Source organism: Lathamus discolor, chromosome Z (assembly GCF_037157495.1).
Source record: "Lathamus discolor isolate bLatDis1 chromosome Z, bLatDis1.hap1, whole genome shotgun sequence".
NCBI lineage: Eukaryota > Metazoa > Chordata > Aves > Psittaciformes > Psittacidae > Lathamus > Lathamus discolor.
In genome coordinates this window covers 62,549,722-62,577,191 of record NC_088909.1, presented here as the reverse complement: position 1 = coordinate 62,577,191, position 27,470 = coordinate 62,549,722, and the positions used below count along the sequence as shown (strand labels likewise).

Sequence of the window (27,470 nt, the reverse complement as noted above, 5' to 3'; positions counted from 1 at the left end):
AGCGAGAACAAAGGCAAAGCTACCTTGAGAAGAGTCTTCTATCACACCTCTTTTCAGCTAAAATTATTTAAAATTACTACTGTTATCTCCAGATACTCATCCCGTATTCCATTCTTATTAGTGTAACTAAGCATATACTGCTTTGTGCTGTATTAGCACACTTGATGGAAATCCTTATGCTGCCTAAGTAAGAGTCAGTGCTAACCGATCATTGGTTCAATTTATACCTGCACCTGAGGAGTTTATTCAAGACCATATCTCCTCTTTCAAACTGTTTGCAACTCAGAAATTCTTTGAGTTTCTTGCGATGGCCACAAGGAAGCTTGAACCCCATGAAAGCAAGCTGAAAAAGTTGAGAGTATCAGGTCTTTCTTCTTCAACCATTATCCAAACTACCTTTGCAAAGTCTGCAAGACGTAAGACAACTGAGAGGCCTGTATCTCACATGTCACCTGACAAGTCCCTGCTTCAGCAAGCTGGGTAAAGGATGACTTAATTTGATAAGAAACTCACATTTTATTCAAGGTACAGTACAATCATCCTGAGAACATAAAACATTCAATACAGACTCAGAAGAGAAACACAAAAGAACCTGTTGCCATTTCAGTATCGCAAGGGAGCTATGATACGGATTCAAACAGAAAGTCCGCCCAAAGTATTTAAATGAAGAGTGAGCCTTGGCCATGTTCCTCTGCTCCTTCCTGCTTTTATTTCTGAGGCACTTTTCCTTGTATTTTAACAACAGTTGGATTCAGTTGCATGGATCATCCATAGTTCCCTCCACCTATATGGAGCTCCTTTTGTTTCCTCCTGAGTTAAAGGACTCCCGTATCAATGGCTACCAATCCCATTCTTCAAAATCCAGAGAAAAATATGCATTCATTACATGGTCCATCTAATTCCATTATGCTGATGTTTTTTTCCTATCATATAGCTATGGGACACAGAAACCGCTGCATTAGTCACAAGGAGCTACCTGGTCTCATCTTGCAAACAACTTCCAATAAAAAACAGTGTAATTTTTCAACGCAAAATGCTATACAAGGTTGAGTATCTGAATATGACATTGCAAACACTTTTTTTTAACAGATGCAACCAGACACAAGGATACCTACCAAGAGCTAAACACAAGACTAAGGGAGAAATGCCTGGTATACCTTATTTACAGCCATGTATTCTGGATTTCTTTTAATTTGTAATGCTTGACACCAAATTTAATTTTTCATTTTAAAAATTTAACTCTATGCACGCATGATACATGACTCGAAGAGCAATTCTTTATATAAACTAATACACGGTATATATCAGTATTGCAGCATCTAGAAAAACTGATTATTGATGCACGATTATTTACAGTTGCCAACCCACACTATTTTATTATGAATGTATGCAAGATTTCATCTAAATGCTTTTCACATAAAAACAAGCTATAGAAGATGAGTACTGAAGCTGTAAGATCCAGGAGACAATGGGCCTGATTCAGTTTTTCAACACTTTGGATTAATAAAATTACTAAGCATGTAATTAACTGTTCAGTGCAGTGAGAGGGTCACTAAATCACTCATTCATTTATCTCTTGCAGTCTGTTTAGCTAAGACCGTAAATTTTCTCCTGGTGAAAAAATATTTGTCAGCAGAGACCTAAGCTTACTTAAGCCATGCCCAGTTCTATCCTATGCTTTGTATCTCACCACTCTTCCCTAGCCTAAATATGCTCAGCTCTCGCATACCACAGCAGTATTACTCTGATGTTTCACTGATATTCCCCTTTTGAATCTAGCATGCATAGCTGAAAGATTCATACGTTATGTTAGAAAGCACACACTACTCTCAAGACAAACACAAATTATTGTGATAATTAGCTTCCAATTTCCTGCACTTTGCTTTAACACAAAGCAAATAATGCACTGTATAACATTACAGATTTTTTTGTCCGTACTTGGGAATGCTTTTTTCTCAGGAGTTTTGCCTATGAAAGAAACTGATGTTACAGCTCCAAGCACCAATCTTCCAAATGCTATTCAGTGTAACATTAAAAGTCTTTACATATAGTAAGATTCTCTCTATATATTTTAAATCCTTTTAAGACAGAATTTTAAATACCTCAGATAAGTTGAGACTAAACACAGAAAACAGTACAAAATAAATACAAAAAATTTACCTAGGGGTGAAGTAGTATAATTAGTAGAAAATTACAATGCTGGATTACATTTTCACAGAAGAGATATGGTCATACATGAAATTAAGAACTGTGAATGATACTGCAGCATATTACAAGACCACTTACTGCAGTCAAGACCAAATTCGGCAGCTGAGCATGTAGTTGACTCTGCTGGGACTAAAACATGTTAAGAACAATTACAGCATGTCACCTAAATGAGAAAAAGCATAACTGAATGTATCTGAACTGGAATGTGCAACAAGAATTAGACACGGGTCTGAAGGGATGTAATAGTTATCACAGTGTAAAAAGAAATAATCACTAACCTCAGAGGTATTTCAAAATAACCACAATATCTGAAAATGTTGATTTCTTTAGTAACTAAGGAATAACATCACCTTTAATACTACCTTAATTATCCTGCATTTATTTTTAATTTATAACTCTTATACAAATAAACACTACTAAATATAATCAGAAATATTAACACTATCAACAAAGCCACAAAACCATCCTGCACATCAAACGAGTAATGTGTTACACTTTAATTCTCAAAAAATTATTATTCCTTGCACCAGAACATTCAGAGTCTAACAGAAGCTTAATGCAGGTTTTCTCAGATTTTCTTAGCTCTATCTAAAATTTACTTACAGATTTCTTTGAAAATTTCTGAAACTGGATGTAAGCATGAAAATTAACCTTCAGTCTTCTTAAACACATTAAAAGGCCCTAGTGTTTCCTAAAACAGATTGTTAGCACACACTTAGTAAGAAAGCAGTAAGCGACTTCTGTAGTGTAAATCTGAAAAACAAAACAGAAAAGCTTTGGGGCTTTCCTTCATTTTCAGCTCCCTAAATGCATTGGCTAAGCACTTCAAAGTAAAATAAGATAAAATAAAAATAATAAAATAATGAAATAATAAAATAAAATAATAAAATAAAATAAAAAAAAAAAATTGCCTGAAGGAGTAAGTCCTTGATTAACTGGTTAAGGAAGAAAATACTTGGGGTTTAGTATGATAAGTGGTTGGTAATTAAAAGTAAGCTCAGTGATTATGAAATTGCCATCAAGAGTCCATTCAGAGAGATTTATTCTGTGCTACCCTACTACCATTGAGATTAATTAAACTTTAAACAGTTTAAATAAAGTATTGGAAAATAAAACAATCTCATGTGTTGTAACATAGTTGTTTTGTGTCTGACAACACTGCTTGAAAACAAAGGTTCAGCTGTCTTGGTGTGAAAACTTAGCACCCTGGTCTCACTGGCATCTTGCCAATTAGTCCAACTCAGTAAAACAAAAGGCAAACCCAAGACTCTACACAAGCTTTGCTGGAATGAAGAATCTTACTAATTTTTAAAATTGAATTTAAGATATCTAGAAGAGGAATAAAGTTGAGGCTTGCAACAGCAAACCCCTGGATTTGATGGCTGGGCACGCACATTGTATTCCCAAGCTCTGCTTTCCTGAGAAACTGCACCAAGCGTGAATAATTCATTTGACATTTTATGACATGACGTAGACTAAAATTCTATTCATTTATTTGGGGTTTGGGGCTTTTGTTTGTTTGTTTATTTATTGGAATTCACATCAAATTAGGTTATGTTTTGCTGTCCTTGTGGACATGTAACTCACTGTCAAAAGCAGATTTTATTTCCCTGGTGATTTAAGGAAATCTTGTGTATTAAAGGTATTTGTGTACCAGGCACACTGTAGTATCATATGGATGTTACTTCCTAAGGAACTTCTGCTTTTCCACACTTCTACATAGTTTGGATTATACTAAATAAAAAAATCCTAGCAATGTCACAAGAAAAATCGATGTTCAGAAGCCACATGTGAACACTGTATTTATTGAGGCATTTGCAGCTACTGAATACACACTTGACCTACAGTACTTTTAACAAAATCAAAAGTTTATAAGGCTAGCTTTTCCACAAAAGCACTCTAAATAATGTTCTGCCCTCAGTGTATGAGGAGTTCCTTTATGTACAGGTCATTATTATTATGATCTTGCTGTGAAAGAGCATGTCGTATGAATGCAAAATTGTAGGTGTCATAAAAACCTTATGAATGGCTTAGATTAGGTTGCGCTGGAAATCTCCATAGGAAATCTTTTGCAGATTAAGTAGTGAACCCAGCTCTCTGAATGTCAGCAACCTTTCTGACAAAAATTATTATTTCCTTCACACAGGATATGTTCAGAGCATTTTCTCTTCAGGACATTTTTTGTATTTTGGGGGTAAACCAACTCACAGGATAAAAATTTAAAGCTTATAATGCTCTTGCTGTTTTTGTAAATTTTGTGTGGCAGCAAGCTTGGGGATCTGTCAGAGAACATTTCTGACATGGAAAGTTTAAGAGACTTCAGCTATCCCTTCACTGGAAGAAACTTGTGGAAGAAACTTATCCAGTCTGTCTGTCCAAGTGCTTGTGCTCCCACTCTGAATTCCTCAAGGCATTCAGGACAACAACATTTACAACAAAAGAAACAAATTTAATTACACTAGTAATGACTATCAGAAACAAATGCTGGTCACAATGTTCAGTGGAGGGCTAGGTGTACATCTCAAGGTATTGGTGACTTTAGCCAACAGAATTTTAAAGTGGCAATCTCAAACAGTATTTTGTTACTTAAAAGATAACACTTTTCACCAATATTTAACCTGAATGTGTACTATGCTAAAAAGTTCCAAAAAGCAGATGACTGCACACACATTACAAAAATCATCTTGCTAGCCTCCACTTGTTTCATTCTCTAAGCATGCCTCCTATATTTCCCTCTGCAAGCCAGGACTACCAAATCCCCACCTCCTCTGCTGTAACATAGAATCATAAGATGGTTTGGGTAGGAAGTGACCTTAAAGCTCATCTACTTCCAAACCCCGTGGTGTGGGGAGGGACACCTTGCACTATACCAGATTGCTCAAAGCTCCGTCTAACCTGGCCTTGAGCACTGACAGGGATGGGGCAGCCACAGCTTCTCTTGGCAACCTGTTCCAGTGCTTCACCACACTCTTAGTGAAGATTTTTTCCTCATATGTAATCTAAATCTCCCTCATTTCAACTTAAAGGCATTCCCCCTTATCCTTTCATTACATGCCCTAGTAAAAAGTCCATCTTCACATTTCTTGTAGGCCCCCTTAAGGTACTGTAAGGCTGCTATAAACGTCTCCCTGGAGCTTTCTCTTTTCCAGGCTGAAAATCACAGGTTGCAGCTTGTCCACATCCTTCATATGTTGGAGACCCCAGAGCTGGATGCAGTACTGCAGGTGGGGTCTCACAAGAGCAGAGTAGAGAGGCAGAATCATCTTCCTCGACCTGCTGGTCACTCTCCTCTTGATGCAGCCCAGGATACAGTTGGCTTTCTGGGCTGCAAGCACACTTTGACAGGTCATGTTCAGTTTCTGATTGACCACCACCCCCAGATCCTTCTCTTCAGGGCTGCTCTCAACCCCTGTTCTGCCCAGCCTGTATTTGTGCTTGGGATTGCCCCAACCCAGGTGCAGGACCTTGCATTTGGCCTTGTTAAACTTCAGGAAGTTCTCACAAGCCCACATCTCCCACCTGTCAAGGGCAGGACCTATACATAGGTTCTATACTCCATCCTTTGTAGAGGTAGTTCTAGCCTACCACCTACTTTCAGGCTACTTCTCTTTCAGAGAAACCTGTTACCAAAAATGCATGTCAAAGTTAGTACGTACTGTAAATGACAAGCCTCAGTGCTTATGGATTCGTGTTTTCCTTGACTAATCAGAAATTTCCCTTGCACCCCTTGAAGCGTCAGCAAGTGAACAACCTACAGTATTGATCTGTAACTGTCTTAAGTGCAGTTCTTCCACAACTGTGCCTCAGCAGAAGAGAAGAAACAAACAAAACCCACTTTCTAAACAACATAAGCAGCTGTCAGCATCTTCCAGAAAAGGACACATGCTGCAGGATCCAGTTCTGACAGTGTGGAGGGCTTGGAATCATAGAATAGTTAGGGTTGGAAAGGACCTTAAGATCATTCAGTTCCAACCCCCCTGCCATGGGCAGGGACACCTCACACTAAAAGCATGTCACCCAAGGCTCAGTCCAGCCTGGCCTTGAACATCGCCAGGGATGGAAGAGTGGGTACAGACTTCCCTTGCTTTTTTATCCTTGCTAAACCAAATATGCCTACTGAAAACATTGTAGCAGTACCTCTTCCCTCCCTTCCCTTCCTCTAGAGAAACCTTAGAGGGTCCAGTAAACCTATCCTGTCTAGCCACAAGAAGCCTTAGGGAGGCAAAAAGATTAACCCTGCCTACACAGCTAACACTGCAAGGGTTCCTGCTCTGCAGTACATATCTAACTGAACTAACTTTGAATTAATAGTATCAAGTGTCCACAGGAGTTCAGCCACAGTGGCATACAGTTCAGCATGAGAGAGTTCACCCTGCTTCTCTGCAAACTGTTACCTATCCCCTAGCTAGTTAGGACAAGGGCAGCTATACAAGACTACAACAGACTGATTTGCTGGATAAGAGGAGGGACGCCAGGCAGATACAGATGTGGAAGCACAGAGAAACAGATTTCTGAAGTTTACTTCTGCAGTTGTGCTGCCCATGTTCTGTGCGACTTCTTTGGCTTCTTGTTCACTGGTAGTAGGCCCTAAGCATTCAGGTCAGTATTTCTAGCATTAACCTCCACTGACAGTGATAGCCTGCCTATCTCCTATTTCTGTTGTATATCTTAATGGATAGGGCCGGACTAAGCCCTTGCCCCTGGGGGCAAGTTTTGGAGGAAAAGGCCAGGTCTTTTGTATTAAGGATCTACAGCTTTCACATTAGAAAAGTAAATAAATCTATCCCTGGCATTTTGCTAAGTTGGATGGAAAACATGTTCTTTCACTTTGTTTCGTGGTCTTTATTGTGTAGAAGTTTGCCTGATTCCTTACTGGTTATTATTTGCATCCATGCTATTTAGATCCTTTGCAACACAATGAAGACTTCATGGCACCTCAGTTTTCTGCTATTGTTTCTATCTCTGCAACACTATTACCCAAGTTAGAAATTTATAATATCCCGTATTTGTACCATCCCCCTAAAACAATCTCACAAGAGGTTTTAAGGGAGTTATCTTTAGAGGTTGCAATGTCAGCATTTTACAGGAAACTGCTTTCTAGTAAACAGCTTATATGGAAGCACATTTATGGTAATAAATGTTCTTATAGCTGAAGTTTTAACTGAAAATGGTATCTGGAAATACAGGATCAAATGATGCAGTATCAGGTTTAATTTTTTTTTTTTTAAGCAAAGCCTGCCCATTTGTGAGATCATAAATTAAAAAGTGTTATTTGAAAACCACAATTAATTACCTCTAGGAGACTATAATGAAAACATCGCATTTACAATTCTCTAAGATCAGTGAAATGCTGGAAACCATGTTCTTCTTAAATCATCAGAAAAGCTCCATTTACTATATCTGAAATGTCAGATTATTTGCGAATTTCAACCAGGACTAAGAGTATACACAAACAGTATCAGCTTTAAAGGAAAGGTGATTGTGCTGAACAGTATAGGTCTGTCAGCTGGAGATGTATTTAAAAAAAAAGAAGCATCTCCGTGCCGCAGTAAGAAGATAGTATCAAAGCAGTCAGCTGAGGTCGCTCTATTTAAGGCAAAAGCTATCTTCAAAATTACTCATAATTTTGACATATTAGGTTAAATGAAATTCAATTTATACATGCAGAGAAAAATCCTGACCTTCATTTGACAGAGGCATATATTTTAACTGAGTGCAATAAAAGGCTTGCAATAACTGAATCTGGAAATACTACCTTTTTTGTTTTCCATTTAGTCGCAATCAGAGTAAACTAGGACATTTTTCTAGTTATCATGAATCTTTTGAAACATGAACTATGGTCCCAACATTTTATAGAGTACGTGTTATACACCTGTGGACTTTTGACAAGCGATGAGAGAAGATATTACCTAAAAAATCAGAAAGCACATGACAAGGGATAAGACAAGGATTCAGGTGCTTAGTGTCTGATATCTGGTCTACATTCAATATAGACTTACAGAATCACAGAAGCACAAAACAGTTTGGGTTGGAAGGAACTTTCAGGGATCATCTAGTCCAACTCCCTACAATGAGCAGGGACATCTTCAACTATACCAGGTTGCCCAGAACCACATCCAGCCTGGCCTTGAATGTCTCCAGGTATGGTGCATCTATCATCTCTCTAGCCAACTTGTGCCAGTTTTTTACCACCCTTGCTGTAGGCAGTAATAATTTCTTCCCCGCATCCAGCCTGAAACTCCCCTTTTTTAGTTTAAAACCATCACCCCCCATTCTACTGCAACAGGCCCTGCTAAAGTCTCTTCCCATCTTTCTTATAGGCCCCTTTTAAGTACTGAAAGGCCACAATAAGGTTTCCCTGGAAATCCCACAATAAGATTTCCTTCTCTAGGCTGAATAATCCCAACTCTCTCAGCCTGTCCTCACAGAAGTGTTCCATCCCTCTGATCATTTAGTTCACTTGGAAGAACAACAGCTAACAGTAGGAGCTGCAATTCATATTCAGTATAAGATAGTATTACTAAAGCAACAGCTTACACATAGTAAAAGAGAAGATTTTTTTCAGATTATTGCATATTATTTTTAATTACTGCAAATTATTTTTAATTACTGCAAATTATATTCAAATTCCACATGTTCTTTAAGGACAAATTTACTTAGAGCTTTACAGCTTACAGTGATATGACAGCACACCAACATTTTAGATCTTCTTAGAAGGCACGTCAGAGGCACTAGAAATGCAGACAATGTAATAGACTGAATGGAGAGAAAGAATATGCTTTGTTCCCTTCCTGATCCTCTCACTTGCCAATTCACTTATCTTGTGTGGGTCATTCTGCCTGCCAGTATTTCCACCTATAGCAATTATGCTCATCCCTGTGCCTTTTGAAAAACATTTTAAGATGATAGTGCTGCAAGAACTTTGTGCATCCCTGAACACAGGGAACCAGAGCATAAGAAGCTCTCACGCATCCTGCCAGGACCTGTCCATCAGCCTAACCTACAGCTTTGGTGCAAATAGTGAGCTGCATGGAAGCTACAAACAAAACTGTATAGCAAGTTAAGTAAACAATCACAGTTTGCACTAAACACAACAGCGAGTTTGTGTTGATTAGCTGAGTCATTTTGCTGGCACAAGGAAACACTGGAAAAGGAGGCGGAGGGATGCTAAGCCAAGGCTGTGAGCAGCCTCCAAGTGGGGCAGTCCCAGAAAGGACACAGACTCCCTTAAAACCATTCATTCCCTCTGCTCCTGCAGATTAATGAGGCTTCAAACTGATGCCAACAGAAGACGAGCATCATTTTGCAATCTGCCCATGCCTGTAACAATTCACAGTAAGAATTCTCTGTTACAGTTTTTTCACAGAAGACAGTACCTAGCAGCAAACAACAAATGTAATCCCAAAGAAGTATGTCTCAGAGACTCAAAAACTTAATTGCTGAGGAGAGGTAGACAAAGGAAGGGAATTTCAAAAGCTTCAGGAAATAGCCTTGCTGTGTTTAATTGTTAGCTTAACTCTTGAAGGAAGTGAGAAAATATCTTGAATTCCATCTGCTAGTACTGAGGTTTGTGCAATAACCCACTAACAAGTTGCCCTATGAATCACTGCGCCTTCCAGTTACTCCAATATTAACACCAGAAGATGCATACATGAGAACAATGCAATGTGCACTAGACTCCAGTTTACGGTTCATGCTGATTCTTTTCGTAAAGACTTAATTTTTTGAAAATCAACAACTGAATTATTTCTAGACTTTACAGAAATTTGTTAAAGACATCTAGACTCATAATTTTACTTGCCTACAGCACAAGAAAAAGAACAAAACTCCAATTCACCACACATTTAAAAGACAGTTCCCTCTGACTACGCTAACAAAACCTGTTTGGAGGACAGAAATGCCCCGTTCCCAGAAACCAGTTGCCTTCTGGTGGAAGAGAATCTTGGACAGTTACAGGTATCTACCAATTTTTAAATTAGCTAAAGTAAATTTAATTTGAAGAACATCTACATATTCTACCACCCCCAGATGAGCTCTCTGTTTTAATCATAGTATGTCCATAGTTATCATAGAGTAAAGCAAGGTCCAAAGCCTTTCTTTAAGCTATAGAAGAGCTGTGAGAATCAGAGGCAGACTAACAGGATCTCACTTCTGTGCTGGAATAGGAGGCAGGGAGCATACACATAAGCAGAATAGCAAGGTAAAAAAAAAAAAAAAATCAAAGACTGCTGCAGCCAACCAACCAGAGGAAGCTCAAGAACACTTGGGTGTGATCAACTTTTAGCCTAAAACAATTCTCTTGTGGTTCTCCAGCCAAAAAGAATTTGACTGGGGCTGTGACAGTTGACAATGCCAAAATCAGAATAGCTTAGCTGAAATCAGTTGACCTGGGATGGCTGACACCACATGAGAATGTGGTTTACTGTTTTACAGAAAAGATTAGTGAAGGATGGCATTATTTGGAGGTATTCTGGATTTACACTGTGAAGCAAGAGTAGCTCCCCAACTTTTCTGGCTACAGTACTGATTTTCAAACACTTCAAGCATTACTATAATACTTAATATATATCTGAAAAGCACAAAATAAAAACATATTACTTTCTAAACTTCAACACACTTTGGGAAACAGAATAAAATTCCAGAACTAATTCTTCTATTTATGCCTACTTTTCAAAACTATCAGATATGAAATATTCATACATTTTGTGTTTAATCATCAAGAGAGCCAGAAGTTTTTCTCATTATTAAGAATGTAAAAAATTGACAAACATTCCAAAACATGTTTCCTATCATTATGGGAAAAATTTCAATATTTGTCCATCTCAAATGCTTTTGTGAAAGTGTATTTGGAAGATTGGCACAATGTATTTTGTTTCAAAGTGAAGAACAAAATGATGTCATCTAAATACATGAAAACTTTGTCTAGATAAATAGAATATTGGCACTTACTCCATCAGGCTTAAGTGGATACTCATAACCAGTTTGAAAACTGTGAGTCTTGGCATTTAATGAATAAAAAATAAATCCAGTATTTGTCTGTTTAGTGTCTATCACTGCAAAGAACTATGACCTAACATGACAATCCTTTTCAAAAATGAGGTCTGTCCTGTAAATATTCCTTTCTCATGACGTTCATTTCTGAATTGTGTAATGTATTACAAAGATCACCTTGATTGGCTCACATAAATGTACAATTATGTTAACACTTCATAGAGAATTGCCTTATTCCACTGCTTACAGCTCACAAAAGTCTGTATTGTGGTGCATTCTTTAGAGTTTTTTTTTTGTTTTTTGGAGGAAGGAAGGGAAGGAGAGGATAGCTCTTGAGAGCTGGGAACTGAACAACTTATACTATATTAGAATTTCTCATTTACTTTCTTTGGTAAATTCTATAATCTACAGCATGTTAAGGGGGGGGGGAAGGAGAGGATAGCTCTTGAGAGCTGGGAACTGAACAACTTATACTATATTAGAATTTCTCATTTACTTTCTTTGGTAAATTCTATAATCTACAGCATGTTAAGCAACCCCAGAATATGCTGACTCCTTTTGCCTATAAACGTGTTGCATGAAGATCTATAGCAAGATCAAATTGCTCTTTCTTACCTTCCAGTGTACTTTTACTCATGATCTAATCAAAGATTAAAAATCATCATTTGGGTTTTCCTAGGGAAATGCAAAGTAAAAGAAAAGATGCTAAATTGAAACCACCATCTACCTACATGTACTTTTTAACAATTTTGGATGTAAACTTGCAATCCTTAACATATCGATGTAATACATCCATGCCAGTAAGACAACTTAAAAATTCTCTTAAAGAGAAATGCACCAAGTTCTCCCTTGTTTTTGAACATTCTTTCTTAGATTGGCTCATGGATGATGGTGGACAAGAGCTTAGAAAGAAAGACATTATCTCTTAAAAGTGAGCATAGACTTACAGTACTGTCAATGTGCATGGAAGCAATTATACACATTTTACAGAAAGGTGCTACATTCATCTAGAAAATGAATTATTAAATTCATATGACAAATGATGGAGCAACAGGAAATTAATCACCTTGGGTTTTGCTGCACAACTGCAGCTATATGGAAAGAACTACACATATGAACTATTTTTCAATTCCTTAAGAAATTCTAAACAATAGGCAGAGAGGGAAAGCCCACAGCCATTCCACAAAATGCCAAACTGGACAACAACTGGACAACTACATTTTGCTTATCACTATATTGAGACTGCAAACTCTTTACTTCCTGTGCACTTACAATTAATGCACTGCCTTATTTGCAAATTTCATCTAAGCTTCTTTATCATAGAATTCTGAATCACATACTTGAATCAGTTCAAACTTATCTCATTTAAAATTCCTTTGATAAATTCACAGATAAATAGCCATTCTATTATTTCCAAGGATCAACCAAAGAAGAAACATTTATTAGGCAAAATCCTTGAATACATTCACTTTATCTGTGAAATCAAGATATCAGCCTATCCTGACTTAGATATAAGGGAAGTACTCCAGATTTGATATTCAACATAGGTCAGCAGAAGATGCTGAAGATTCCTTGTCACATTGCTTTGTCTGTCAGCTGGAAGGAACCATTTTCCACTTAACAAGACAAAAATAAATGCCTCTGCGCACTAACCAGTCATATGAAATTCACCTATGATCAAGATACAAAATAGTGGAAGAATACTATGAATTCTTAACCACTAACTGCTGGGAGAAATATTCGCTTCTTCATTTATAAGGATTCTCATTCATATCCACGCCTCAGACATGCTCACATTGACTGGGGATGATACAGCAGCAGAAGAAAAAAGACGAGCAAATAGTGACATAATACAGTTTACATAAGAATTCTCCCCAAACATTTGCCACTGAAATTAAACGGGGAGAAAATAATCTGATTTTCCTCTACCTAAGAGGGAGCACAAACATGGTAACAGTTAACAGTCCATTACTGTTATTATAATCTTACTGAAACAATTTAGGTTCTGAATACTTGTATTTACATACACAGAACTGTTAAAAACTTCTATTATTAGCCAAATGAAATTCTAGGGTAAATACATGCTATGACATCCTACATTTAGTGTCATGGCATGTTTTCATCCAGAATTACTACTGAACAGAAGAACTGTTAACTTTTGCTACCTTTTCCATCAGATCTTTACACTGAAAAAAAGTATTCCCTAAAGGGTGTGAACTAAATTAATGACAGTTGATAGAAAAACTCAGTGCAGCTAGCACTCAGTTTAGTTGAAGACGTCAGAAGATGCCTTGCACAATAGTTCACATCCTGTATTCTTCTGAAGTTACACTGACACTGCATCACTCTTCTATATTACTACAGAAATTTTTTTTAAACATCATAAACATGGTTGCACCAAAATAAATCCAATGCAGAAAAAACGAATCATAAACAAACTTGCTTAGCTTCATATTCTGAATTAATAATGTTTATATAATTTTGTATTAAACTGTCAGTGAAATTAAAAAGAAAAAATATTTAAGTTTTCTCTATGAGTGAGATGGAAATGCTGTACTCAAACATATCGTTTTGCTAGACGCATACACAAACTTAACAAAGTATTATTGGCATTTGAGATGTACTTTGAAATTTAGCTAGTTATCCATCACCAGTGCTGCTATCCTTCACCAATGCTGCACCATCTTTTAGTTTCACATCTTTATTTATGTAACCCTTACTGTTTGAAGTGATTTATACACACAGTGTCTTACATTTATTTACTTACCAACAGTATCACATGGTTCATCTTTATGTACACAGAAATCCTTCCTAGAATGGGGGGAAAAAGAAAAATGTTAAGCAAGCCAAGCTGTCAGCCTGGTAATGACTGTGTAACCTATTTACAAATATTTTGTATGGCTCAATGAATAAAGACAAAATACCATTATCTCAACAAAGAGCATGGGGAAGCAAAGGCCAGGATTACCCAGAACACTTAAACTTTAGTTCTCAGAACTGATTTAGGAGTACTCAGGTGACAAAACATGTACCATACATTTATATTGAACTGTAGCTAATTGCCGGGGGTTTGGTTTTGTTTTTTTTTTTTCAGTGGGGAGGTGGTTTGGTTTGGTTTTCCCAATATAGGTACCCTGAAATCTAACAAGTCTAAAGTTAGTCTTTCCTTGGATTCAAACAGGAAATATCTTTAGTGTTTAACATGAGATCTAAATGCAGCATTGTAATCCAGCATTTAAATCAGAAATAAGAGTCAGAAAGTAAAAAAAAAAAAAAAAAAACAAACAAAAAAAGAAAAGTCAATGGTTAAAATTACTAATAGGAGTACATTCTGGAGAAACATTAATGCTAGGGCATCTTATTCTAGTAGTGGAAACTTACAAATTAATTCACTTGAAGAAGACTATCCTATCTCCAAGACAGATTTTACTCCAGCCATAGCTCTATAAATAAGACTGCTCAATTGCATGAAGTGGAATTAATATTTAACCTCTATGTTAAAGAACACCTCCTTTGGATTCATTTTAATTTAACACCTATTTTACCTGTTCTCAGAGACATGTAATAAAGTTACCAAAAGAGCAAAGGAAAAGCCGCTTTTTACTGGAGTGTTCATAACTCATGCTCTTATTTATTTATTTATTTAAAGTAAAAATAGGGATGCTGAGGTATGCAAGAACTTGGGAGGGGAAGAAGCAACCAATAGGGAACAAATAGCAACCCTCCATACCACATATAGCATCTAAGCAAAATACTAACTAGTTACTTGAATTTCATTCCAACATGTACTCAAGAAGTTTCTGTTTTTTAACTGTACCAAAGAGCAATGATCTCTATTTTTAGAAAGAGACCATATGGGCCAGATATATTTCATTTTTATATTCTGTCTACAAAGCTACATAGATACATACACATAGATTGATAATGATAAACATACACACATATAGAACCACTCATTTTCCAGGAACTTGAATGCAGGAATGGTTTGGTGCTTGAGATGAGAGAGTGGACTAGTGATACTTACAATTTTTATAAATGTAACTACTACTCCAACAGCTTTTTGTGATTTTGCTTGTTTCCCCACAGACTATTCCCACAGAGTAATGTAGACCCCAAAGCAATCTTTAGAGGCTGGCAAATTTCTGATACTTGTTAAAGGCCACATAGCCAGAGACATGGGGATATATAGCTTTTAATCTTGAGTAACTATTGCCAGATAAGTAGTAGAAAAGCAAACCAACAGTGCTAGAAACAAATCTTGCGAATAAACTGATAAAAGTCTGGGGATCCTCTTAGAAGAGCCCTGGAAATAGAACCAAAGGTGATGAACAAGAAACTATAATCAGATAAAGAAGGAAGTTTTTTTATTTTTTTCAAACCTGCAAAAATTGCATTAACGCACTGGTTTGTAACATAATTCTTTGTTTTGTGCTATGTGACACAAGGGACTTATTGTCTTGTTAAGCAATATGACAGAACGATTAGAAATATGGGACTTGTGGTGAAGGAAGAGAACATGTGTAAAGACAATCTAGACAGAAACTGTCTTCCACACACACTCATACAACTGCCATAAATATTAACTGATGTAACAACAACAACAACAACAAAAAAAAAAAAGCAAATGTAAAAGAATACCATCTGACATTTAAAAATTGCCTATACCCATGAGGTTTCTGCTTATGTAACAGCTTTGTTCTCATACAGTTACTGAGCTGATTTTGTTTTGTTTTTCTTTCTTGGCTGACTATGACTATGGCTATGCTATGCATCCAGAGCTTCGTTATGGGGCTTGGGGGAAACAGTACTGCTATGATTTGGCAAGAGGGATGTACAATAAAACATTCCTAGTTCCTGATTTACATTGAAAGAATGCAATACCTCCTTTAATTTCCAAGAATATGAATGCATTACATACATTTGAGACTAGGTTCCTTAGTAAAGATTTACAGCTCTAGCTAGATCTACCAATGAATCTCACAGAAACCATTCTCTAATTCCCACATGGTAACTTGAATATTCCATCATATTATAACTACGTTCTTGTGTGTATATATAACATAGGCATATGTAAACACATATAAAATGTTTATATTTTATATATATATATATATGTATATATATTGGAATTGGCATACTGAAACTACACAAAACAAAATACAGGATATGGACTCTTCCAAGTAAGAGGAGATATAAAATAGAGCAATAAAGCACACCACAAAGACCTCAGGAAAGCCACTGAGAGTCTTTCTTCTTTTTCTTCCTGTCTTAGCAAAATACAGCAAAGATATAAGCATTACCATTAATGTAAATAGAAGAATTCATGGTGCAAGTTAGTCTAACACTGACAGCAAGAAACTGCTTAAAGCATACTAAAGTCCCCCTTTCTAACCAATATCCAGCAAAAAATGTTCATTACTCTAAACGCATATGGAAGGGAAAACTGGTCCTTATTCAAGTGAGAGAAAAGAGGAACTTTTATGAGATACAGGGACTGATTTCCAAGCTTGAACAAGCTGACTAAGCCTAGAAAAGAATTTGAGGCAAGAATGGGTAACGGCTAATACATTGTTTCAGAAAATTATACTTAGCACATTTTTAATCAAGTAGTATAGCATTATGTAGGGCCTTCACAGTAAACAGAGATTAACTATCCAATTTCTAAATATAAAGTAACTCTTTACATTCTCTTTGTTAAAATAAATTTTGAAGTGTAGATGGGATATACAACAGAAATCAAAAACAGCAGAGGAAGACTAAAGAAGAATCCAGGCTTTTGCACTAATTTGTCATTTTAGATAAATTTAACACTTGTTTTTGGCATACTAGTCAAAAGACCTATTTATTGGTTTTATTGTCCAATTAATTTTGTTTCATACAGTAGATTGGAGGAAAGAAGAAAGAAGATAATCCTCATAACAAATTATACCTGTCTACCAAATCTTCATTACGGTTTTCACCCTCCTTTCAATTTCTTAACTTCTCTAATCTTCACAACTTTGAAAGCTGGAGCTGTTCAGCCTGGAGAAGAGAAGGCTGTGTGGAGACCTCATAGCAGCCTTCCAGTTTCTGAAGGGCAGCTATAGGGATGCTGGGGAGGGATTCTTCGTTAGGGACTGTAGTGATAGGACATCGGATAAGTGGTTCAAACTTAAACAGGGGAAGCTTAGATTGGATATAAGGAAGATGTTCTTTACTGTAAGGGTGGTGACGCACTGGAATGGGTTGCCCAGGGAAGCTGAGAATGCTCCATCCCTGGCAGTGTTCAAGGCCAGGTTGGACAGAGCCTGGGGTGACACGGCTTAGTGCTGGTCAGGCAGGAGGGTTGGAACTAGATGACCTTAAGGTCCTTTCCAACCCTAACTATTCTATGGTTCTATGATAAAAGTAGTAGTGTAGGCTTGAAGCTGCAGTGTAACTCCTGCTGTTGTCATTGATTCTAGGACTTTTTAAGATATATTTGAGGTTTACTTAGCAAGCAACAAGTTTTCTCAAACCATAGGGGTTTTGTTGGTTTTTTTTTAAAGAATGGTCGCAGCTAATGGTCCTTGTACAAATAACTTCATCATCACATTGCAAATGCCTTTGTTTGCACCACGCTAAGCGAATAATGACAACACAGCAGATGTTCTTGTCTCTTCATGTAAAAGGTCATTTTGAAATGATTCACACATATAAACTAAGCACATTATACTCACTACTAAATGTACTTAAAAAACAAATAAAAATCAATTTTAGAGTTAATCAGATAAAAAATAAATTACGTATTTACTGTTCAGTTGGGAATTTAAACAAATGCATAATATTACTATAATCAAATCTATTTCAGAAACTTTTTAGTATTTTGAGTGTAAATTCAAATGCACCATATGCACAGGGCAGTGTATTTTAGCAAATCAGGAAATACTATATTCAAATATTTTAAATACTTAACATATCACTTAGGCTTTTTAAAATAAAACTGTGACTAAAAAGGATAATAATTATTAGCCAAACTAAAAAATAACAGGTGTGTGATAAGTATCAGAAGTGTGATAAATGAACAAATAACTGAATTGAATGTATAGCTAACATCTCAAAGCAGATACGGAAATGTTAGAAAGCCAAGGAAGGTATTTTTGACTGGAGCCCAACAAAATCTAGGCAGCATTAGCATTAATCAATGACCTGGAAGACAGTAATAGAGTACTCTTGGTAAAGTTCGAAAATGAAATTATTTCTGGTAGACTACAAATAGGAATGAAGACAAAATTTAAAGGTGAGTCATCTGAGTAACTTTTATTTTAATGTAGCCAAAACTGGGCCCACAAACTTCTCCAGATACAGCAACACCATGACAGCAACAATAAAAAGAAAAGAGCATATGAAACCAGGCAGTAGAACTGAACAGTATCCTTGGATAAAGATGCAGGAAAATATCAGACGTGGCACCAGTACAACCGTTCACACAATACTGTGTCCAATTTTTACACTTATGCTTCAAAAAAACAATCTGGGTAATAGGGAAAGGTTTGGAAAGAGCAAAAAGAATGATTACACATGAAGAAACAGGCTTAGAAACCTCTCTGAACTAATCTAAGAGAAAGATGAGTTGTGATTTGAGCAGAATCTACAAGTATTTACACAGGGAGGAGCTTTCTAACAGCAGCTGAGGGTAAAAAGAGATCCATGGCTGAAAGCTGAAGTAGTAAAAATTAGAAATAGGACACAACTGTCCATTCTGAAAGTACATAACGGTGGCCTTGGTATACTTCAGGGCACAGTTAATCTTCCTTTCTTTGAAATCTTTGTCTTAAGACTGTCTAGCTTTGTCATTCAGGAAAAAAAAAAAAAGAAAAAAAAGTAAAAATAACCAATTGAATTTAATGTTAGGGACTTGCACTAAATCAGAGATTCAAAATTCAGTTTAGGTGTGTGACATCACAGAATCATAGAATATTTCAAGTTGGAAGGGACCCATAAGGTTCATGGAGTGCAATTCCCTGCTCCTCGAAGGACCACCTAAAACTAAATCATGCTGCATTTTAAATGAAAGGTAAAGACTATATGCAGGAAAAAAAAACAACCAACCAACCAAACAACAGCAAATAAAACAAAACTGACAGCAAAAGACACAGTGATAGTGTTTTATAATTTTTCCAAGTTGTATCCTTCAGCAATACATCAGATAAGAACTGGTGGAATTATCTTAACAGTCATTAGGATTAAACTATTTCCTAACTACTAGGAATTCACATTTTAAACAGAATTTGCCAGCCACAATGTTGTCCATAAACTTATTCATGGGATGCTAACTAGAATAAAAAAAACTTTGTTCATAGAAAAAAAAAAAAAATCTGTTCTGTAATGCTGTCTGTACGAATGAACAGAACATATGTAGCCTGAATACCAAAGTTCAAAACATAAAGCTGACAGAAACAGGTAAATTCTTGCAGATTTTTCTCACATGTATTATTACGAGCACCACTTCAGACACCCTGAACTTAGAGAAGAAGAAAAAAAAAACAACAAAAAACCAACCAACTAAAACAAACAGAACATGTTTTAAGATTAAAGTGATAAATATAGGAGATTGTGTGGTTTTTAAAAAAGACACTGTTCCTTCTAAAGTATGCTCCTTTCACATTTCCATGCTTCCTGATGTATCTACAATCCTTTTAGTAAATAATTAATATCAAGGGCATTTAAGATTCTCATGAACCCCCTTAATGTCTGCTGCTGATGTGAAAAAATCCCCAAGCACTAAACATCGTAAAGCTTCACAAAACTACACAGTGGGCAGTACTGAAATTACAGTAATGAGAAAAACATAACTGTGAAAACAAAATTAAGAAAAAATTAATCTCTCACCATGCACTTGCAAGAACTCATTTTTACAGAGCTGAATTTCACTAAAAGTTCAAGGACAGCAGTAGGAGCTTAATAACTCAATCTCTACCCCATTACATTTCAACAATTTTGAACTGCTAAAGACTGCAGCCTTTTTGGGCTCTGTAATGTTAGTTTCTGTGCTGGGGGTCTCTGCAGGGGTCATTCTACCTCTGATTTTCTTGAGGATGTATCTTTGGTTTGATTTGGTTCAAAACTTCATCATCAGAATGGTAGTAAAAGGAAAAGCCAGAAAAAGAGCTGTACTACTGTGCATTGGAAGGCAGGCATAATAGCAAAGCTCAAGAAATTCTTGTCCAAACTTTGGGGAGAGTTCTGGAGGGTTTGAACAACTGAAAAAGAAATAATATTTAGCAAATCTAACTGTTGTTTATGTCTTTATCTATTTTATAGAATGAAGTAGTTTCTTACAGTGAAAATGCCTTGCAGCACTATTTCAATTAAATATCAACCAGAGCAAAGAGATTTCAGATACTGCAAATCAGTAAGAATGAACAGCTGATGTACACTGTGAACATAGAAGATCACTTTGTACATGATGCTAGGAAAATCAGAGGTCAGCTTTCTAACACAAGCAGATGTGAAAATGGCAATTCTGAGAAGAATACAGCACTTGATTTTTTAACAATTATTTTCTTAGTTACACATTTTTCTAAAAACCACTGTGACACACATTGACCTACACACTGGAAAAACAGCACGATACATAATTTTTAAGTGAAGGTAGATTCTGCCTCATTCTTGTATTAGGGTGGGGTTTTTTTGAAGGGGGGGAGGGTTTACACTTCAAAGGTTTCATTACCTTGTTTGCAGCAAGAGCAATAGAAGAACTTAAGCATCATCATAGAGCAACTGTGGATGCCATGGACCTTCTCCTGCCTTACTTTCAGTAATCTCGTTCAGGTTTGACAGCCTATGCAGATAGCAACTAGTAATATCATCTCGGTGGCCACCAAATACAAGGCTTATCTCTGTGCTCTCACACTCTGTCACTTAAAAGACAAGGAGGATGCTGATGAACCGTGGTATATTTTTTCCTCAGAGAAAAGTACTTCCTGATATATATACCTCTAAAGAAATAATGCTTATTTATGATAGTTTTAACAAGAGTCCTTAAAACACTTCTGTCTTAATTCTCACATTATCCTTATACCTAGCTGTGAAGTAACTAGAAATTAAACTTATATTTAAAATGTAACATTGTTCACACATAAAGGAAAAATGGACTTTCAGGCTACACCTGATATGTCAGGAATTCACTCCACAGAGGCTCCCATGGTAACACTGACAGAGGATGGAGCGGAATAGAGATTCTGCAGTCATGCTCTGTCATAACACCAGCAGAGACGGGAACTAGGTGGTACTAAAAACCAGTAAGCTGCATAATTGCTACCCTAAGCTAACAGTCTGTCATCTTTCGACAAAATGTTGTCCTTTGTGCAAACTTTGCTTCATCATAATGCATTTTAATACAAAAAACACACCTCCATCTCCGATGCTACCTGCCTCCAAAGTGAGACCACCCCTCTTTGAGCATGCTCTTTGAATTCTTTGTGGTATATACCTTTAAAAGCTAAGAGAGAGAATTTTATGCCAATAATAATAAAAGTATGCATGACTAGAGTCACTCAAGCTCCACCCTGAAGGTGAAAAATAGTATAAAATGGCCCAAGGACGGGGGAATATTAGGGAAGACATCATTGTGGCCAAGTCGAGGAAGATTCAATCAGCAGATTACCCTTGACCCCCTGGACCGGTCGATGGGCTGGAGCTTCCTTCCCCTCATAGGGATGTCTTTGGGTAAGACTTGCACTGTACCAAGTCCTTCCCCAGGAAAATTAGGAATCTATATATAGAGTTACTTTTCACTTTTACATTTTAAAACCAGGCTGTGTTATTCGTAACTTTATCACTCGCTTGTATAACCTATTATTTGCACGTGCTCTTGTAGACAGTGTATTTATCACCAGCAATCCATAAGAACTTGTATCTGTTGCTTCAATAAACTGCACTGTTTAAGCAGCTAATCATAATAGTTTTCCCATTAAACGTGACCAAATCCTTCAGTGTGGCCGTGCGAGTTCATGAGCACAATTAGACTGAAGGTGAAGTGTGTTATTACTTCATCAGGAATCATGATTGTTCAATATATTAAACACTAAGGGACTGTTAGTGGTAAACTGGGCATCACTCAGAATCTTAACCCAGCAGCACCCAGCCCCTCTAATATCTGAGGACCAGACGGAACACAAGGGGTTTATTTTCTGACAAATTGTCTTACCTTTTAACCCAACACTAACCTTCCTAGGGATCTTTTCTAAATACATCATCCAAACATTTTCTTTCTGTCTTCCTTCTACTTTATGGCACCACGTTTTAAACAGGACATTACTTCATCAGAAAAAGCCAGTTTAAAAGGAAAGCAAACAAAACCTCACAGGCTGAAACAGGAAGTCAGTAAAGTGAAACAAACAAATTGGTAGCAGATTCACATGTACCATTACAGACTATCTGGACAGCAAAGAAAGTCATGGGGAAAAGCTGGTTCTGCCTTCTGCTTTATATAACAAATGCAAGAGTAAGTCTTGAAAAGTACCTTTCTCATGAACAGGTTATGACAACTCTTCGACTGCTAAGTAAAGGTCTCTATTACAAACATATTTTGCTCTGTAGTTAAGCATTACAAATTGTCACTGTGGAACACTCATGACTTCATTTCTAATTCTTCTGGTTACTACACACAACTGGCATATGAAAGCACAGGAAACCTTTTTCAAAGCACTCTTGCTGTTCTATTATTGTTCAAGACAAAAATGGAGGTATAGGTAAGTTTTAGGAGGCTTGCCACAGGATGTGCTAGATAACCAAAACTTTACATTTTTACTTGAGCAATAACAAGCAATTGGCGTTCATCTGTCTAAACAAAATTATTTCTCTCAGTAAAGCAGGTCTGCTGTCCAAAGCTGTTTGGAAGTTCTGACAAAGAAGCTTGTTCTGTGTTTGCAAAACAGAACGAGGCTCTGAATTAACAAAACACATAAGTGGAGCCATACATGGGGTCAGCTATACCATAAACCTGACGATGTGCAGAGGGAGCCTGGATTAGCAAAACATTCCCACAGTCAGCAAACTGCACTGGTATGATTTATTAACAGCTAAAGCAGCTCTGAGATGGGAGGCAGTACAGTTCGGAGAGTAATACCACTGAAAAAGTAAAAATGGCAAAGAACAGACCTCTAATTTCTGGCTCCAGCACTGCCTTGCTATCTGACATCCAACCAATCACTTCCCTGCTCTCTACTTCAATTTCCTTAACACTGATCAGAGATTTACTCCAAAAAATGTATTGAAACTGACAGGTAAAAAATTGCAGACGGCTCTGGAGGAAGTCCACAGGAGGGCCATGAAGATGATCAGAGGGCTGGAGCACCTCTCCTATGAAGACAGGCTGAGAGAGTTGGCCTTGTTCAGCCTGGAGAAGAGAAGGCTTAGGGGAGACTTGTAACAATCTTCCAATATCTAAAGGGGCCTTACAAGAAATCTGGAGACATTATAGCAGCCTTGCAATACTTAAAGTGGGCCTACAAGAAAACTGGAGAGCGAATTTGTACAAAGACATATAGTGAAAGAATAGTTGAATGTCTTTAACTTGAAAGAGGGCATATTTAGATCAGATATTAGGAAGAAATTATTTACTGTGAGAGTGGTGAAGCACTGGCACAGGTTGCCCAGAGAAGCTGTGGCTGCCTCATCCCTGGTAGTGTTGAAAGCCAGGTTGGGTGTGACTTTGCACAACCTGATCTAGTCAAGGTGTCCCTGACCCTAGCAGGCGGGTTGGAACCAAGTGATCTTTAAGGTTCTTTCTAATCCTAACCATTCTATGATTCTGTGAAATCAGAACACCATTATCACAAAGCACACCAGAAAAGCGTGTCTTAACATATGTTTTCTAAAGCTTTTTTACCACTTAGAAATGCTTAGAAATACCTGTGTTCAAACAGACTGACTGCTAAAGACATCTCCAGACCACTGTCTCCCAACTGCTTAATTAACACCTCACTTGCATCAGTTCAGATTTTTTCTGCACCTTCCCATAAAGGCTGGTTAAGGTGAAGATGAAAAAATGAAAGAAAAATGTGTTATATAATTTACTTCACAGTGTCTTATTATTTTTAAGATACACCTTCCATCTAAAGAATGCAGCCCTAGACTTACTGTCCTCGCAGATGCAGGCTTGAAGCACCCAATACTCCCTTAAGCCACTGCTGTTGCTGCCTCCAGTGTCTCAAATAGGACAGCCAGATATAGGAGAGAGGTCACTCAACAGTCCCACATTTCTAGCAATCAAGCAGTATGCAGTTGCTCAATTACCCTTGAACAGTCAAAAAGTACAATTAGATGTAAGAAGGTCTATTACCTATGCTCATCAACTCAATGCCATGTATTGTACTCATTCACCCTTTATACCTTGGCCCTTGCTCACTCATATCTTTCCTTCTCCATCTAGACTCTTCACCCACCAACACATTCACTGCTATTAAAATCAGTTAGAAGCCTTAATCTGAAAATCTTCTTTCCAGCCTGTCATCCCAAGTATGTTTTCTGATGACCTACTGGAAATCTGTTACAGAGAACATTACTTCTTATGTCTTCCATGGTAGTTCAGAGGAGTCTGTGTGAAGGACTACTGCTTAGCTAACATATGGATGTTTCACAAAAAATAATCAGCCCCCTCAAAGCCCCAGCAATCCATAAAACAAAGACAGAAACAGAAGAGGATGGCACAGAGTAAGAAGAGATGGGTGTGCATTTTTCTAACAAAAGACATGGGATTAAACCGCAAAAGTAGCAACAAAACTGTCACCAGACAATTTGGACTTCTTTGTTTCTTTCCAGTATGTGACAGGCTCTCCAAAATGGAAATTTAGGGAACCACAGGACAGAACAATTGTATTCCAATATATCCAATCACAGGAATTTTCTTTGGAAGGGGATTCTGAAAGTCTTCCAGTCCAAGGTCAGCCTCAAAAAATATCACGAGGCCCAACCCTAGGCCTATCATTCTGTCCTTTTCTTTTGATAATGGGGAGTATGCTGCCTGAACATCAAGATGCATCCCCCTTCACACCACTTGCAGACTAAGCCATGACAGCATCTGCTAAGGAGGAAAGAGGTGAGCTGGAGATATATTTCCTTCTAAATCTGTTAAATGCCTGATAATTCAGAGTTATAAGAAACAGCAGATCTGGGATCACATCCCTATGGCTGCAGAGTACATACTGTGTACATGATGTACCATTAGTACACAATGAAATATACCAGTTCTAGATCCATTAGAGGGAAACAAAACTCAGTAGTGTGAGTAATGTCATGCCAGTCCAGCTCTGAATATGCATTTGTGTTCTGAATGAAAGTATCTACAGGTCTGTGTGTGCTGCCTTCGGTAAATGAAGGCACATGGAAAGAGGCATCTAACCTATGGCCTTAGCTATATAGCCGAAGAAACAAGAGTGACCTGCTTGTCACTTCAGATATTTACCACCTTGGAACTATTGCTTTCTGAACTGTCTTTACAACCACTTTACCATAAGCTTGGAGCTCTGCAAAGAAGACTTAAGTTGCATTCTTCCTCATCTTAACTCTATTGGTGATCTATTATTTTTTTTTTATCTGTGTATGGATTAGGCCACTGCTTATTTTTCAGTGCTCATCTTTCAGTATTTTACCTTGTGATCAGTATGGCTGCATCAACTGAAGACATGTCTTCTCCCCAGCTTGTTGACATTTCTAAGTGCACATCATTCTTCTTGCCAAATTCTTCATGTTGCCATTTGCAAAAGCTTTCCAGCATTTTTTCTCCATGATGTCCGATATACATATCTGCCTGGAAAGAAAAATCAATTAACTTTATTAACATTATAATTCTGCAAATAGAACTAAGAATACTTTTTGACTGTCAAAAACATTCCCCTTTTTGTGGCATGGTATCTTCAGCAGAATGATTTGAACTTCAGCCAAAGAGACCTCATTTTTCTCACATTAAAGATACAAGTGAAGACAGTGCACTCAGTGGCATACAGTGGATCTGTTCACTGAACTCTCGTCTCAATATTCGCTGATTTTTATTACCCATAGTGAAGAAATATTAATGATGTGAAGATCCAGAATTTGAGTAGGAAATGAGACTTCTCCACCTGCTGAGAGGACGCAGAATAAATAAATACTTTCTTATTCACTGGAAAAATAAAAGATTTTAAAATCAGAAAAATGGATAAGAGAATCTCTTTTTCTTATTAACTAACTAAAGTACTAAAGGAATATAATATTTTGTAGAAAAGGAACAAGACATCAAGTTAATGTTGTCCTGAAATATGATGTACAAACCACAGGTTAACAGAAAGTCTCGATCGGGTATCAGCTGACTTGTCTTTCTTCAGAATGAAGAACAGGATTTGATACGACGCCTGAAAGGTGCAATATTGTTTGTCTAGGGGTTTGATGACCAGTTCTCCTCCTACTGTCCACTAGGTTTAAGACAGATACACTAAAAAGCAGAGCATAACCAGATTTTATTAAGAACTAGCTGATTTCCACATGGAAAATTTGCTTGACTGACTTCCAGCTGCAAGTACAGAGAAATCTCAATACCAGCAGCTCATTAATTAAGAGAAGCTTAATTTTTATTGGGGCTGTCCAGCACTGTAAATAACTATTAGCTGTCATGGGTTAACTCCTTCTGGCAACTAAGTACCATGCAGCTGCTTGCTCACTCCCCCAGCCTTAGTGGAATTGGGAGAATAATCAGAAAAAAAAGGTTAAACCCCATGGGTTAAGATAAGAACAGTTTAATAATTAAAATAAGTAATAATACTACTACTAATAATGGAAATAACAAAAATACTGTTTAACAACAAAGAGTAAAACAGATTTAAAAACAACAGTTAAAGAGTTAAAAAGTTACAACAAAAAAAAATCCACCAAAAAAAAAAAAAAAACAAAAAACCAAAACCCAGACACAAGTGCTGCACAATACAATTGCTCATCACCCACTGACCAATACCCACCCCATCTCTGTGCAACAGTCTGGGCCTTCCGGGTAACTCCCCTTAGTTTATATACTGGGCATGACATGCTGTGGTATGGAATACCCCTTTGGCTAGTTTGGGTCAGGTGTCCTGTCTCTGCTCTCTCCCAGCTTCTTGTGTCCCTCCTCACTGGCACAACATAAGAGGACTGAAAAGTCCTTGATCAGAGTAAGTGCTACTGAGCAACAACTAAAACATTTGTATGTTATCAGCAGTGTTCTCATACTAAAGGCAAAACCCAGCACTGTACCATCTACTAGGGAGAAAATCCTCTCTTCTAGCTGAAACCAGGACAAT

General features: G+C 37.2%; 1 protein-coding gene across 1 annotated transcript in view; it reads right to left on the bottom strand.

Moving 5' to 3' along the window:
- Window positions 1-27,470, bottom strand: part of ADAMTS19 (ADAM metallopeptidase with thrombospondin type 1 motif 19) — a 144,585-nt gene that overhangs the window by 79,758 nt on the left and 37,357 nt on the right. The window contains exons 6-7 of the mRNA XM_065663858.1: window positions 25,815-25,972; window positions 13,967-14,010 (exon numbers count right to left, since the gene is read on the bottom strand). Coding sequence (XP_065519930.1) covers window positions 13,967-14,010; window positions 25,815-25,972 — 202 coding nt within the window. The remainder of the gene's footprint in view (window positions 1-13,966; window positions 14,011-25,814; window positions 25,973-27,470) is intronic.